The sequence below is a fragment of the Archocentrus centrarchus genome, chromosome 8, assembly GCF_007364275.1.
Source record: "Archocentrus centrarchus isolate MPI-CPG fArcCen1 chromosome 8, fArcCen1, whole genome shotgun sequence".
Classification (NCBI taxonomy): Eukaryota; Metazoa; Chordata; class Actinopteri; order Cichliformes; family Cichlidae; genus Archocentrus; species Archocentrus centrarchus.
Genome location: NC_044353.1, coordinates 2,420,207 through 2,437,033, shown reverse-complemented (window position 1 = coordinate 2,437,033; position 16,827 = coordinate 2,420,207). Strand labels below are relative to the sequence as shown.

Here is a 16,827-nt window from a genome sequence, read left to right as displayed (position 1 = left end):
CACACTGGGGATAATTCATCAGATCTCATTTCAGAGCAATTACGCTTACAGCCATTAATCAGGCCTGTGACATCCTGACATTCAGATATGAAGCTCAGTTGTCACATTTCATTAGTTTAGCTGTCAGAGCAGAAAGCTGCACCAAGATGAAATTACATTTTTCAGGTTTCAGACTCGTTTTATTGCCCGTATCTGTACACACTGCAAGCTACAAAATGAGCCCTTCCCGACTCTCTGGCTGCTCTAACAGCCTGTGGACTCCATCCAACGGGCCTCTGTTTGCTTCTGGCTTAGAAATGGAGTCACTAAACTCACCATTTAACTCAACACAAACCCCACGTAAGGACAAAACTCACACTGATGTGGCCTCACAGAGGATCTGGAGAGATGATGATAGCGAGAAAGCTAAGGTTCGACAGCTAGCTGCTTGGTCTGAAGCAGATTGAGTTATGAGGTAAACAAACATTAACTAATATTAGCCAGAAAAAATGAAACCCAAATAAAACTGTGAGTATGAGGGGCACACTGCAGTCAACATCAGCAGCTCCTTCAAATCAGGGAGCAGTTTGTTTTAAATGAAACCTGAATTCTTTCTTCTGGCTAATGCTAGCTAACGCTTAGGTGCCTGCTAACAGGGACAAATTGGCATAGAAGCAGGGCTAAATTATTTTATGTCTGGGGGGTTAAAATGTGTCTTTAATGCTACAGTACAAACAAAAATATAATCAGAAACGAACTTTCAGCGCTTACGATCAGTGACAGTAGAGACGACACAGTGTTCGGAGGTAAGAAGTGATCTGTTTTTCATAAAGCCACTGAGCTCTGCCGTCTCAGAGTGAAACTACCATGAACTAAATAAAAGAGCCATGAAACAGATTCAGAGCGTCAGGAGACTCGCAAAAAATCCTAGAAATATCAAGTATCATCCGCTTACCTGATCACTGATGTCACAATTCCCCACAAAGGTGAGATCTGCAGTTCTTACTTAAACTTGCTGAACTGCAGCTACAGTCCCGGGCTGCTGGAGTTAGAAGCTGCCTCTGAAGAAGTCCTGCAGTTTGTTGGTTTTGGAGCTGATGAGCTGATTGAGAGAAGCAGACACACCCGCCCATCATTCACGGTTCAAACCAGCTCTCAGACTGGGAGGTCTGCTGTTGGTCTTAGCAAACCAACAGGGTCGCCTCCTCCCCTACAAGCAGATTTGCAGAGGTGGGTGAAAGAGGGCGACATGCTGCAGGAAACAAAATCTGTCGTCATTTCTTAGTGTGATATGAGGAAACTACAGCAGCAGAGTATGTCTTTATTATCTAATAAATAGACAGCATTTTGTGCTGTTGAAATTTGAACTGTCAGATAGCACAGCAGGCCAAAGGAGGATTTCATTCTGGTGCGTTAAACTGTTTGTTCTGGATGTTTGATTGGATCGCCTCCATCTGAAGAGGAAAACATGACTGAGAGTATTGCACAGATTAATTTCATGAAAAATATACATGTTTAAGTGCTGAACTTTGTTATTCTGTAAAGGTCATATTGGCAGCAGTAATAAAGAGTGTGTCAGGCTTCATCACATACAGGCTCGCTCTGCACTGATTCTCAGGTAGATAGGTCGATGCTTTACTGGCCTGCAAAGGAAATTACTGTTTCCACAGCAGATTATAAAAATATTATAATCTACAATAAAAACAACACTGTGAAGAATAAGAGTACCACAGGCTCATACTGAAGGCCTAATAATGTGAGGTAGTGCAAAATATTATATACAACAGTGATAAGAACATGTTCAGTATGCAGTGAGATTGTGAAAGAGAAAATTATAGCACACAGCAGGAAGAAGGTCTGATAGAGAAGTGTGTGTAGTCACTGACAGGTGTGTCCAAAAAGGAGCGCTGCTGTACGGTTTAACAGGGAACGGCAGGAATGATCCCCTGAAGCTGAGCTGAATCAGTCGGAGCTCTGCTGCCTCAGCAGTGTGGAGGGCAGCGGGTGTGCTGGGTCCTCCGTGATGGAGAGCAGGTTGTTCCTCACTGATTCAAATGCCTTAAACAGTTCCAGCATTTTGCATTAGTTTTTTGACCCTGCTGGCATCTGTGGCACTGAGTAGGTGCCACAGGCTGGTAGAAGATCTCCAACATCTGCTGCACACACTGAAGGATCTGAGCTTCCTCAGGAACTCGAGTCTGCTCGTCCCCTGCTTGGTCCTGTCATTCAGGTGAACACCCAGGTACCTGCAGCTGTTCTTACCTGTGATCTTAATGTGCTTAGTTGCAGTTGTTTTCCTCTGGAAGTCAGCCATCATCTCAGGAGGAGGTGGTCTCAGCAGATGACCCCCCCTCCCTGAGCCTGGTTCTGATGGAGGTTTCTTCCTGTTAAAGGGAGTTTTTCCTTCCCACTGTCACCAAGTGCTGCTCATAGGGGGTCGTTTGACTGTTGGGTCTTCACCTACAGTATAAAGCGTCTTGAGGCGACTGTTGTGATTTGGTGCTATACAAATAAAATTGAATTTCTGCTGGAGAATATCATTCATGATGCAGGATATACTCTGCTCTCAGCTCACAGCATGCATGACACACAGAGCGTACAGTGGAGCACCATAACACAATCGTCCGGCAACATAATCAAAAGTGTCATGTGGAGAAATGTATTCAGTGAAGTGTGATGTGGTTTTCTAAAGGATGCAGCGAGGAGCCCACCCTGTAATGATGAGTGTTTGCAGCAGTGAAGGTGCAGCAGGGGTGTGTGTGTGTGTGTGTGTGTGTGTGTGTGTGTGTGTGTGTGTGTGTGTGTGTGTGTGTGTGTGTGTGTGTGAGAGACCGCAGGATGATCAAAAGAAGAGTGCAATAACAGAGCAGGAAGCCTTTAATTACAGATCTGAGGAGCAAACATTAATCTGAAGCAGAGTGGGAGTGTAACTGTGAATGAAGCTGCGTCTCTGCAGGTCCTCCTGAAGCCGTGACCTCCCAAATCCAGGCTCCTTACAGGGATGCTCCTCTCCCAAACTTTCCATGATCAAACACTCTGCTTCCTTCTTTCAAAGAAAGCTGGGATCTGCTTGGATTTGCATGGATTTATGATAATAAATTCTCACAGAGACGATTTTTTTAGAGGTAAAACTTTGCTTTCCTGTTTCTTTGGGAGCTTTAACATAGAAAATAAATCCATGGCTTTAAGCCTCAGACACGCAGCTGTGAATCGAAGCTGCATAAATGACACAGACTTGAAATATTTGGTCCTGCAGAGCTGCATTACAGTCATGAAAGGAAACATGACAGAAGATGTTATCTTGCAATTGCAGGATCAGGTGGTTATAAGTCATTACTGTGTGCAGATCAGGCATTAAGGACCATTTGCCTTTTCTTTCTTAGTTTGAGCCAGTGCTTCATTAACACCCCCCCACTCAGCGTCAGCTTTACCCTCAGTTTTTGAAGCTCTTTATTCGCTCACATTTGAAGTCCACATTCACAGAATGAGGCTTTAATTGGTTCATCTCAGCTGTCACTGAGATGTAATGATGCGATCGGCAGCGTTTCATGTCTCTGTGCTCAGAGTTGTGGTTAGTTGTGGATCTTTTGTCTCATCCTTTGTGCCTCGCTCAAAGTCTGCAAGCCTCTGAAATCCAGAGCAAAAAGTAGGCCAACTGAACCCTCTCACACAGACTCACTACAGGGCTTCAGTTTGCTCCAAGCCAAAATTATAGGTGTGAGACTTCCCCTAAATCAAACAGCTGATGGTGCAGAAAGCAGGTGAGATCCCAGCCGCGGTTTGATCCCAGTGACACCGTCTGTTTTGGATGGTTTGGCAAAAGGAAAAATCAGAAGGTGAGCCCCAGTTTTTCATTAAAATACTGCCCTCGTTACGCTGTCGCTGCATCATCCTGGGTTAGAACAAAGTTTCTGCTTTCTAAACATTTTAAAGTTGTAGCTTAAAAACAACGTTAAAATCGCTCCTCTTCACTCAGAAGCAGCCGTTGGAAAAAAGGGATTTTCTCTCTGAAAAGTCTTATTTAAAAAGCTGAAACACATTCCTACTGTATAAAAATGCAGTCGTTGCTCTAAAAAACATGTTGTCTGTTCTTCATAAAGAGGATTTGCTCTCGTCCTTTCTGAAGCTTCTAACAGAAGTCCTCTCTCTGAGGGGGAGTCGAGCCTTTCTCAGCGGCTTCGAGCTCGTACAGAAAATGGCTCCTTGTTTTCGCTCTGACGGGTCTGCACCTACAAACGTCCTGACTCTGTGAAAACGCTCTCATCATTAAGCTGTTTGAGTCTGAAGGTCAGAGTTCAGGACTTTATGTTCAGATATAAATTTCTAGATTTCTCGATGTGAGCTCTACAGGCCGCTGACCTTTGAACCCGTTTGATCCCCCGAGGCTGGAAATCTCAGACTGATGCAGTCACACACACACAAACACACAGCCAGGCTTCACACTATGACTTTAGTTTTTATAAATATATCTGCAGGGCAGCAGTTTGGAGGCTCGCGCGCCTCGCAGCAGTCGCTCTGACTCACCTTTTCCCGTCAGCGTTCCCACGTTGTTTACCTCCACATTTAAAATGCTGTTTGTGTTTGCTTTAATCCGAAGCGCTTCCTCTGCAAACACAATGGAGCCGTTTGATCTGATGCAGTTTATTGAAAAGCAGAAATGGTGTTCCTTTCATTTGGACTCAGCTGTGCTGGTTACTGTTGTTTCCTGCTGTCATCACACACACCTGTGTGTGTGTGAGTGTGTGTGTGTGTGTGTGTGCATCCTATCAGAAAGTAAAGAAGATGTAAACAGGTGAGAGTTCTGACAGGTAAACTCACAGCAGAGCCCCTGATCCTCACCTGAGCTTCACACCTTTGATGTCGAGTCTATAAAATAATAAAATCTGTTCATCTGCGTCTGATTTCAAACCACTGCTGCCTCACAGAGGTTCTCACTCTGCTCTTTCCTCATCTGCCTCCTTTCCTTTTTCCTCTGGTGTTTCCTGTCTCCTTTGCTATCCCCCTGTCCTCACTTCTGTCTCCTCCTTCCTTCGTTCTGTCTCATATTTCCCGTTTTCTCTGCTGTATCCATATCATCTTCTATTTCCTCTCCTGCCTCCTTCCAGTGTTTCCTGTCTCCTTCCCTGTCTCCAGTGCTGTTTCCTCTGCTTCTTATTTCCTATTTCACTCGCTGTTTCAGCTGCTTTTTCCTCTCCTCTTTGTAATCTTGTCTCCTTTCCTATTTCCTTTTGTTTCCTGATTCTTTGCTCTGTTTCCTGTTATAGTTCCTCTCCAGCTTCCTTTTCTTTTTCCTGTCTCCATTCCTGTTTTTGTTTCCGGTGCGTGTGACCTAATCTCAGCGGAGCTGCACGGTTGTTTAGATAAAGCCTGCATGCTTCCCTGGCTGTGTGCTGCATGTGTTTGGGGAGGAAGGCCTGCTGGTGATCTCCTCTGTGGAGGAGCCGTCTTTGATGGCTGGAGGAGCAGCGTGTTTGATCCCACGTCCTCAACACAATCTGACATTTTGCTTTGTAACCGGCAGCTTCTGCAGTTTGATCTCGATCACACTGAAGACCTTTTTCAGAGCTCGTCAGCAGCAGCGGGAGGAGGAAGAGGAGGATGAGGGTTTCCTCTCCTACACCTGCTGCTGACGGAGGTGTTGTATCAGAGCGTGAGGAGAGATTTGAGTCACTGCTGGAAATCCCAGAGGAAACGCAGCACTAATTATATTCTGATTTAGTTCCAGTCAAACTTCCAGGTCGACTCTGCAGGTCTTCAGTCCTGTCAGATCCCCATCGCTCCCAGTCAATGTGAAATGCTAATATAGCCACACAGTGCAAATTAAACTGTGCAGATGACAATTTCACTCAGGGAAGGGAAAAGAAGAGGAAAGCTGTTTTTATTGGCTTATTATAGCAGCAGTGTGATGCCGCAGCTGGGTGGGGTTTAATGCAGGACACCATCTTTAATTATTTAACTCAGTCGGTCATTTTTTTATTGGAGTTCTTAAGGGCTCGATTTCCATTTCAGCTGATTTATATTTTTATGTCTGTGAAACTTTGTGAGCTTTTTTTAAAGCTGTTCAGTAAATGTAGGAAATTTTGACCTTTATGCACTTCCTGGATTTCTTCTACTTTCCTGTTTTGTTCCCTTTTACCAAACCTGTTTCATCTCCTCTTTCCTTCCTCTGCTTCTTCCTCTGCTGCATCCTTCCCTCTTTCCTTTCCTCGCTTGTTTCCTGACTCCTTTGCTGCCTCCTCCTGTTCAGGTTGTCTGTGTGCGACGAGGACAAGCTGACTCATAATGAGTTAATCGGGGAGTCGCGGGTCCCTCTGAAACGTGTGAAACCCGACCAGACCAAACATTTCCACACCTGCCTGGAGCATCCGCCACCGGTAACACACACACACACACACACACACACACACACACACACACACACACACACACACACACACACACACACACACACACACACACACAGAGTCCTGTAGGTGTGAGGATTTCTGTTCAGCAGCCTCTTCCAGTGCTGACATTACTCATCGTTATTAGACTTTAATATGAAAATGTTTTTCCCCTTACATCCTAATAGAGATACAAATGATTACATTTTGTAAGTTTTAGAAAGTCTTGAATAATTTTAATCCCATTAGATTTATTTTCATTCAAAATGCAGCAGATTCTGCAGAAAGTTAAAGCTGATATCACTGATGTCACTACATTTACACCTAACCATCAAAGCTAATCGTTAAACCCATTACTAATGAAACAAACACCTCGTTAAAGCAATTACACTGCATTATATTACTAATTATGCCAATTAAATGTTGTTACTTATTTGCACCTCATAATGAAACCTAAATGTGAATATTAGTGGAACATTAATCTATACATTATGTATGCAGACCTGAGCAACTCCAGGAGGTAAAAGAAACGAACTGTTTCTTTTCAGTTAAAGTTTATGCTACAGTCACAGTCAGGAAGACAGTAGCACGACCAAAATGATTGCGATGATGTGCAGTGAATTTGTGACTTTGTTGCCTTTGAAATGGTTGCTTTGAAGATGGACACCAGGTCTGTAGCCGCTTGCAATCATCTGTCAACTTCAGAGCAACTTTGGTGCATCAAGAAGGCAATAAAATGGTATTAAGATGGAGTCAGTCTGAAACTGAACGGGGTCAAACTGGCAATTTGATGACGGAGTCACCAGATGAAGCTCCCTCGAGCATCCCACACAGTGACTCAAGGAAGGCTGTGCTGGTATCTCTCAGCCTCATCACCAGCTCACCAGTTCAGGCTCCACCCCCACCAGAGAGGTGATGTTCCACGTCCCGATTGCCAGCCTTGATAGCCGGGGATTGGTCTTCCAAAGCCTCCGCCCTTGACAGCCATCGGACAGCCACTGAACCCAACCCTTACGGCACCTCCTGTGGGTGGTGGGCCTACAGGAGTGTGGGTCCATATCACCTCTTTGGGTTGCGCCCAGCTGGGTCCCATGGCCTAAGGCCCGGCCACAAAGTGCTTTCCCTTGAGCACCTTCCCCAGGCTTGGCTCCATGGTGGGGCCTCGGTAACCCTATCCCAGGCAGGGTAAATAGGTGCCGTTTACACGAAGCCGTTTTCACTGGAAACGGTGTCGTTTTGATGCGTTTCAGCCTTTCGTTTACACGATGGCGTTTCAGAAACGATCCGCGTTTACACGAGGACATGTGAAACGATGAAAACGATGTAGTTCCCATGCCAGGCCACAAGTTGGCGTTGGTTTTCTCTTTGCAAAGTTTGTTTACGCAAGACACGCATGCGTGGAGTGACACAGTAGGTAGTGCGGCAAATTGTTCATTACTTACAAAACGGCCAATGTGAGAGGTTTTGTGTGGACCGATGATGAGGTTGGATCGCTGCTGCACACAACGCTGAATTACAAAACGGTAAAAACACAGGAAAAGCATAAGAAGCACTCGTGAATCCGCGAGTACTGTTTATCAGTTTGCGCGTGCGCGAAAAACTGGCCGTCGCAACCATAGTGCGCATGTGCGAGTCGAGCGTTTTCAAATCACCCCGGTTTCAAGTGTTTACACGAAAACGCAAGCCGGTGCGTTTCTGAAACGCTCCAGTCTGGACCCCGTTTCTGAAACACATCGTTTTCACTCTGTTGTCGTGTAAACAGAAGGGCGAAACGCATCAAAACGACACCGTTGTCGTGTAAACGCAAGGCCGAAACGCATCAAAACGACACCGTTTCAAAATGAAAACGGTCTCGTGTAAACGGCACCATAGTTCGCTTGAGTTTCCTCTCATAAGGATTGTCTGAATCACTCTTCGTTCGGTCCCTCACCCAGGACCAGTTTGCCTTGGGAGATCCTACCAGGGGGCCAAAAGCCCCCAAATAACATAGCCCCTGGGATTTCTGGGACACTCAAACCCTTCCACCATGATAAGGTGGTGATTTGTGGAGAGGAAATATTCACATTAACTGCTTACATTCACAGTCCGGCCAGAACTTCATAGATCTGAAACAGAAACTCCTCCACAAACAGTGATGCTGCAGGACGGTGATGTAACTGCAAAATGACAGGAATTCAGCAACCTTGCCTTTTTATAGGAATATAACTGGAATACAACCAGCAGTTGAGTCTCCTGTTGAAAAGCGACCCATGGCAGAGTTGCAGTCATTGGCAGAGACTGACTCGGACTGACTGCATCTGTCTGCGTTTAAATTAGACTCTTTATTTACAAACCTTCACCGGTCTGAGAGTGATTGCAGTCAGTCTGAGTCAGGTCGGAAAGACTGTTGTGGAGACAGTTTGCTCCACACCAGGAGATCTGTGCAATCGCCCTGTGATCGAAAGTGGTCAGAGGTCCAGGGTGTTGGACCCTCAACCTCTGGGCAACCAGTTGGTATCCTGGTTGCCCACCTTCACCTTCAGATGATACACATTAAAGCTGGAATCCAAACTTTAAACAGGTTTAACAAAGAGAAAGCACGTGCTAACATCTTAAACTGAAAAATGAAGCACCAGAAACTGCAGTTCCTTTAATGTCCACCAGAGGCTCCAGCAGTGAGTCAGTCCTCATAGACTCCAATGTTAAAAAGTCCAGTTTTACAGCAGAAATAAACCTGTTTACAGCCTGATACAAACGGCCATCTGTTATATACGGTCGATGTTAATCTGTTTTAATCTGTTTTTGCAGCACTGATTCTGCACAGAACAGTAAAAGTCATCCTCGCTGTTTCCCCGCGCTGATCTATTTCTCATCTGTCCCTCAGCTTCCCTCTCCAACTGCCATGGGTGAAGCCCTTCGAGGAATCTCCTGCTACTTAAGAGAGGTAAAGATTCAGGTTTCTGTCCGTCTCTTTATAAGTACGGGTCTGCAGGCCTGTCATTGGGTTGGTTCCTCATGAGAGATGATTGATCCACAGACAAACAGATGATCATAGCTGCTCCCACAGATCTCTGTCTGGATTCATGCAAAAGAAGTTGTAAAACTGATTGGAACTGATGCTGAATGAAGCAACTACTCGCTGCTGTTTCCACAGATGACATAAACTATATACGACCCAAATTTATCTGCCATTTCCATCAAAGAGAAAAATGAGTTGTTCAAAGGATGTTACATGTGGAAGAAGAGGAGCTGCTCATATCTGCTCACTCGCAAATCTGATGTATGATCATGTGATAAATAAGCAGCAAGATCTGTCATGGAGTTTATTTGAATGATTAAACTGGTATTTTTACCCTCCTACACTCCATAAAAACCATAAAAGAGAGAAAGCAAGAGGTGAGGAGTGGTTAAAGGAATCAGTTTGGGGCCCTTTAGGGGGGCAGGGCCTGTTTCACTTGAAACACCTGAAAGAAATCACAGTGGGCGTGGCTGTGTCATGTTCTGGGGGGGAGGGGGGTCTGAAAAGCCACTAAATCAAGCGACAAAATTGCTAAGTTAGGAACACTGTCATGCTGTCACTTCCTGTATGATTTCCGGGTGTGTGTGTGTGTGTGTGTGTGTGTGTGAGTGTGTGTGTGTGTGTGTGTAGGGGGGGGGGCAGCGTGAAGCTGTGCAGAGACCAGAGAAAAGTGAACTGGTGGATCCACAAGTATGATTGTAATGTGACATATAAACGATACTGCTCATATTGTGTATGAAAATATATCGATATTTCTTAAAAACTCGATGTATCGCCCAGTCCTAGCAGGAAGTCAGACGCAGGAGAGATTATCCTGTTGATTTTCAAAATAAAAAGACTAAACGCTCTGATTCTGAAATGCTCCAGCAGTCTGGAGAATACAGCGGGTGTATTTTGGGGTAAAGCCTCGAGAAACGATGTCTTTGTTATGGCGCGTATCCCAGGTGTCATAGGGCAAAAAGCAGGTACACCTCAGACAGGTCGTGAGGTCACGGGGCTTCACTCCACAGGCCCACAAAGCAAAGCTGACAGTTTTCACAGGAACGACTTTCCTCCAGTCACAGATCCCAGTTTAACCCCAGATTACAGGTCCTGGTTCCTGGTATGAACAGCATTACTAGTTAGAGTTCGCATCAGATCTCTGAAAGAGGAATTCTCGACCTAATGGTTGTCATGGCGAATGAGCACGATGTTGAGTCACACTGTGAGGCTGAGCACAGGAGAGGTCAGAGGAATTAATGCTTTAATTAACCCTCACTCTTTGTTTGGACTCAGTGTGTTTATTTAGGTCGGCGAGGCTGCAGAGTGCTGAAGCTGTCAGAGCTCTCCATCTTTATTCATCAGAACCCACAAATCTGCATGATGAGGAAGGAAGATGAGTGATTTTAAGTGATATTTAATGTGAAGTGGATTCAAAATATCTGCAGAGGAGAGGCTCTGCGGCCTCTCCGGCATCATCGAGCGCTCTGGGAGGGTTCTCAGGAGGAGACGGTTAAAGATTTCCCTCCGCTGCTGTTTTCAGATGTCGATGCTAATGAGAGGTTTTAATTGATGAGCTTATTTTCAGCAGAATATTAAAATGAAATAGAAGCTTCAAGTGAAGGGCCAATAAAATCTGAGATATAAAATGTAAACATGAAATGCTCAGCAGGAGAGCTGAGATTCTGTAGGAATTAAAAGGATGGAATAAATGAGACTTTGTAACATTGTAACCACATGAAGCTACGAGCATGTGTGGTTCTCTTCTGACAAGAAGTCCAAGGCCTCCAGTAACAAACCAGATTGTCAGCTGATTGGTTTTCGACCCCAGAGGGTTAACCACGTCTCACATTCTGCTGCAGTTCATTTAGATTCAGCTTCACCTCATTCAGTCTCCCTAAAATAAATTGCTTGCCAAACAACAAACTCCGTGTTCTCCCTCGTTCTCCTGTGTACTGTGGAGACCTCATTTTGGAGGAAGTACTTTAAAAAGAATCAAATTCAGGACTCACAAACGAGAAAAAAGGATTCCCAGAAGCTGCTTCCAGCGTTCTGATTGTATCAGGACCAAATGTGTCAGAATGTAAATGAACCTCAGAAGACTTCCCCCTGAAAATCCTCCCAAAGTAAAAGCTCCACGAGCGTGAGAACAAAACAAACCATCGATCGGGCTCCATCGATCAGCGCCGCTGTGATCAGTGTCTGTGTCTCCAACCTGTCCTAAACTTCCAAAGCGCACCTCCAACCTCCGTCTGACATCCTTAAAAATGACCTCCATTAGTTCCTCTCAGGAACCTGCAGGATAGCTGTTATTGCACAGCGTGGAGCCATTAATCCGATTTTTCCCTGATTGAACCCGTGGTATCTCCATAATGGTGAGAATCAGTATGTGACCACAATAATCAGGGATGGGTCACATGATGACACAGCAGGTGAGCCTCTGTGATCCAGTGTTTTCCAAAGGAAAGGATGAAACCGGAGATGTTCCAGGTTTTTACTTTTCTCAGGAAATTCATGATTAGAGTTGATTTTGGTTACCAAGGCAACCAAAAGCCCGAAAAGTCTACTATCGGTAAACTGTGGATGACAAAGCAACAAGCGATTAGTGAGTCACTTCCTGTTTGGAAGTGGTTTCCTGTTCAGGCCATGGTTCTCTGCTCCCTCGGGAGTTTTGTCCTGAGAGAGTTCTGATATCTCGGGATCTTCACGAGTGATGGGCAGTGGAGCGTGAGGCTGACCGCTGGACTGAGGATGCTCTGCAGTAATGCAGGCGTTATACTGGGCCACTGTGGTGAAGATAGACATGTTAACTCACACCAACCCTAAACCTAACCTGGTAGTTTTAATGCCTAACCTTAACACAGTGACACACTTTTAATTAATGAAGAATTTAATCTGATAAAAGTGATGAGTGAGAGTCTGTGACATGACTGACTCAAACTAAGGTCTGTGGTGGTGATTCGATCCACCGTCACCGACCCCTCAATCCTCTAAAAACAGACATTTTTACCTTTTCATTGTGGACAACATTCAGCCTGTGAATCAGTACATAAACGAGCAGACACACAAATCAATGAACTAAAGCTAGTGACTGTTCCATGAACTGCTGTGACATCTGGAATAACCTGCTGCCAAAATGAGCCAACTTCCCATACGTGAAAGCAGATAGATGGGAAGGTAAACCGTAAAGCTCTGTGGAGGTTTTAAGCCATGAACAAGGTGTGTGTCCACTCTCTGTAAAATGGAAGGTGTTTTGTGTAGCAGTCCTGTGGAATAATGGACGTGGCTTTCTGGGTCTGAAAGGAGAAGCCAGCACTGCTTAAATCTGCATTCTCTCCGATGTTCAGCAGGGGGCGACTCCTCTGGTCTGATTGAATAGAAAGAGCCTCTGAAATCTTTGTCGCTCTGCATCCGTCTCCTCCAGCTGTAACTATCCATCCATGTGTGACGATGCGGTCAAGGTTCATATTAAACAGTTGCAACAACGCCACCTAGGGGGAGTTCACCTCCAGGAAATATAGAATTAGAAGGTATGTTCACAATTTGAATAAAAGACTAAACAGGTTCAAATAAATGCACATGGACATGAGCGATGGTTAAAAAAAAAAAAAAAAACTTGATTAAGCAAAGTTCGATTTAAAAGTTAAAACTTAAAAACATAAGGAGACCTGACTGTAGCACTAATTGCTACCAGCTGAATAAATAAAAGCAAGAGGCTGGGACCAACTTACCAGCACCTGGACTAAAATAAAGGAAAAAATAAAAGTAAAAACAACACAGCAACTGCACCCCGAGTGCTGTACAACAAAACAAAAGAGGAGCAAAGGGGGACCCGCTGCCTCTGCAGCCACTAACAAACCTAAAAGAATCATAACTGTTTATTAGAATTCACAAAACTGGACCTCGCAGTGCTTAACAAGCCACACCATAAAATACTCAGATTTACTTAATTAAAACCCGGGATGCCTAATAGGCGCGTACACACATGCATGCACACACACTAAAATACAAAGGTATTTGCGGTGAAGCTGCCACCTCAGGGGAATAATGCCAACCTCCTTCCCCCAAAAACTCCAACTCCAGAATGAGTCTTTGAAGTTGGAGCAACGGCATTCGTTTGTGGCACTTAACTCTTCACCAAAAGAACCTCATTAGGGCCCACAGACCTGAAGTCACTCAAACGAGGTACTTTTCCAGTTAGGCGCTCCAGTGAACCCCCCCAGCGGTCCACTGGTGGTGAAATACTGCAGGCAGAGACAAGCAAAGCAATCCTCCACAGGCAAGACAGCAGATCTCTGTGAAACACCACCGCTGCAGGTTATTTAGCCGATACTAAATGTGGCTGGAATGCCAGAAGGCATCAGGCATTAGCCACTGCAGGAAACGGGGCCTAAAAAAAGTGCATTAATATAATCTGATCAATAATCAGTGGCAAACATTCTGTCTCACCAAGGCGAACGGACACAGCAGCACGGCCACTGATAATGATCGCTGTCCCCTCCACGATGTCTAAGAATTAAAAGCCAGCCATGCTATAAACACAAGTGTAGGTAAGCAACCACTTAACACATAAAACCACAAAATTAGCGATAGAGCCTACCTATAGCTGTCATACAACCCCATCCAGGTGGCTTAAAGGGACCAAGATGCTGCTGAACACTTCACACTGGGGAAGGTGATTAATGAGAGAGACCCAAAGCCCAGGTGGATTTACCCCACAGGTGCACCTCCACTCAACACAACAGCAAGGAGAGAGAGAGACATCCATGCATCCATGTGGGCTACACCTGTACAGGTCGCCAATGTGTTGCAGGGCTAACACAGTGACACAGACAACCATTCACACCTATGGGCAATTTAGAGTCACCAGTTAACCCAGCCCCAGTAACTGCAGGTGTTTGGACTGCTGCAGGAATCCGGGTACCCGGAGAGAACCCACACAGACACGGGGAGAACACACAAACTCCACACAGGAAGGCCAGATGGTGGATTCAAACCCAGCACCTTCCTACTGTGCTAACCACTGTGCTGCCCCACTTGTAACATTTACTTTAAAATGATTTTACATGATTCAGTCCATTTATTTGGAATATTCTTGTTTCAGGTTTATAAACGAGGCTGAGGAAGTGTCTTGTTAGGGGTTTTTGTATCTGCAGTTATAATTTATTTGGACCGACAGTCTGTGTGTGGGTTCAAATAATGAGAGAAACTCAGAGCCAGGAAACAATAAGAGCTCAAACTAATGAGCAAAATCTGAAGTGGAAACAGTAGAAGAGACGCAGCACAGTGAGGACTGAAGTGTGAGACTGCACCAGAGCACTGAGACGAGACGCGCAGCCGCCGCTGGAGATATGTATCATAAAGAAAGTGAATCTGTCAAAGTAGCAGCAGGCCGGGGAGCAGGGATCTGGACCGGAGAGAAATGAGAGCTACACCATCAAACAAGCAGAAAGTGACAGCCGGAGTAAAAAAGGCGACAGATGACGAGTTAAAACCCACAAAGCGGTCGAGATGGTCGGCGGGGAGCTCGTCGTTCTTCGTTCATGAGAAGTTTGGAGACTAACAGTTTGAACAGGACCCCCCCCGCTGCGCTCACGGTCCAGGACTTACAAACAAAGTTCAGCTTCTTCAGACTTCACTAAATTTCCCTTGAAGGTGGCAGAACTGACTTGAGTCAGACTGAAAGAAATCCTCCCAGAAACATCACAGTGGAGTTACTGTCTCGGTCAGATCATCGGTCATGTTTTTCTGCAGGGTCAAAGGGTCAGAGGCTCATTTTAAAAGTTTCAAACAAATACTGAGGCCAGCATGTGTGAACATAACCCCTGACACTGAACTCTGTTCAGTTTTTCCTACTTTCACAAGTTTTAGGAGTTTAAAATGGAACAAACAGTTTTGTGCCTCAGTCAGCCACAACATTAAAACCACCTGCCAGATGTTGTAGATGTTACAGATGTCTCCCACAGGACATCTGGCAGCAGATCCTTTAGGTCTGGAGGCTCATGGACGGACCCTTCATGAATTGGACCTGTTTCGGTGTCCCGTGGATGGACTTCAGAGGGGTAATCAGGGCCTTCGACCTTCTGTTGTGTTCTGCTGTGGAAGCGTGAGGTCACCAACTTTTCGGTTGCTGCCATGTTGTTTTTTTTTATTTGGAGTGATTTTAGACACACTCAGCCCTCATGTATTTTTGAGGAAAGAAACTGTGAGTGAGTAAAAGTTCCCGAAGGAGTGACACCTCATCACTGCTCAGTCCAGCACCCTTTTAAACCTGCCGGGAGGATTTCAGGTCCTTGAAGTTTCTCACACTGGAGGTCACGCCGAGGCTGTGAAAGTGGTTTCAAAGGAGTTTAGAGAAAAACTGGCTGATCCAGAGATCAGCAGCGAAGAAGAGTCCATGCTCCTTCATGCCTTTTATCATCGGCATCTTTTCAGATGTTTCTCCATCACAGGAGAGGCTGAACGTGACGGAGTGAAGTCAAAATGTCTCAGAGCTGCAGGTAAAGTCATCAGTGCTGGAGGCTGATTAGGAGTGTGTGTGTGTGTGCGTGCGTGCGCGTGTGTGTGTGTGTTTTATTGATGAACAGCATGTTCTTTGATACTGGAGGATTTTGAGCTCTGCAGAAGAAGTCGTGCCTGAGGAGGAGGAATTTGTTTTTACTGCATTCAAAACCAGAACACGAAGATACCAAAGACATGATAATAAATATGCATGTAATTAATTTTCCCAGAGAGATTTTAGTGAATATCAGATTAGTTTATATTAAATTTGTGAGACTTTTATTTGCACATGAAAGAGTCCCGTCACCCTGAACCTGCTGTGGTTGGAGGACTCCACGACTCTGAGTCTGCTGAGCTGTTCTGATGAAGGTCAGAATCACTCAGATTTATATAACAGCCTCCATCACCTCATTGACTCCAGAGTACGGGGGTGCTGGGTCGACGGGGACGCGTCATCATGTGCGAGGTCTGGGAGCAAAGTTAAACTCCTCCCCCGTCCCTGCAGCATGATGTCATATAAGTGAGACACCTGCCTCATCACTCACCTTGGTGATGACGGACTTTAAGGATGGAGCAGTTGGATTTTAAAATGTGGCGTCATCCACCTCTCAGCGAGCGGTTTGTTTATGTGGCCGTCTCAGTGGGTCACACTGGAGGTCGGGTGTATTCGGAGAGTCGGTCTATTTTCAGAGGTTTGTTTTTGTTCGCGGCGATGCTCTCTTCATCACTCCTCTCCATGTGGGCAGATAAAGTTGGCAGAGCGGAGTGAAACCCATTATCTGAATTAGTCCTCATTATACGCTCTCTGACTGAGATCATTTCCAGTGAATTAAACCATCATGAGATGAAACTACTTCTCATTTTCTCCTGGATGACTCCTTCAAGACCTCCGAGAGTCTCTGAGCTGCAGGTTAGAAAGTCTCTCCGTGACACGACGCCATCGCGCCGACCCTCGGGGCACGACTGGGTATTCTGCTGCACGTCTGT

General features: G+C 45.3%; 1 protein-coding gene across 1 annotated transcript in view; it reads left to right on the top strand.

Annotated features, from left to right (window-relative positions):
• Positions 1-16,827, top strand: part of doc2a (double C2-like domains, alpha) — a 67,685-nt gene that overhangs the window by 36,062 nt on the left and 14,796 nt on the right. The window contains exons 6-7 of the mRNA XM_030736530.1: positions 6,227-6,353; positions 9,226-9,285. Of these exons, the coding sequence (XP_030592390.1) occupies positions 6,227-6,353; positions 9,226-9,285 (187 nt within the window). The remainder of the gene's footprint in view (positions 1-6,226; positions 6,354-9,225; positions 9,286-16,827) is intronic.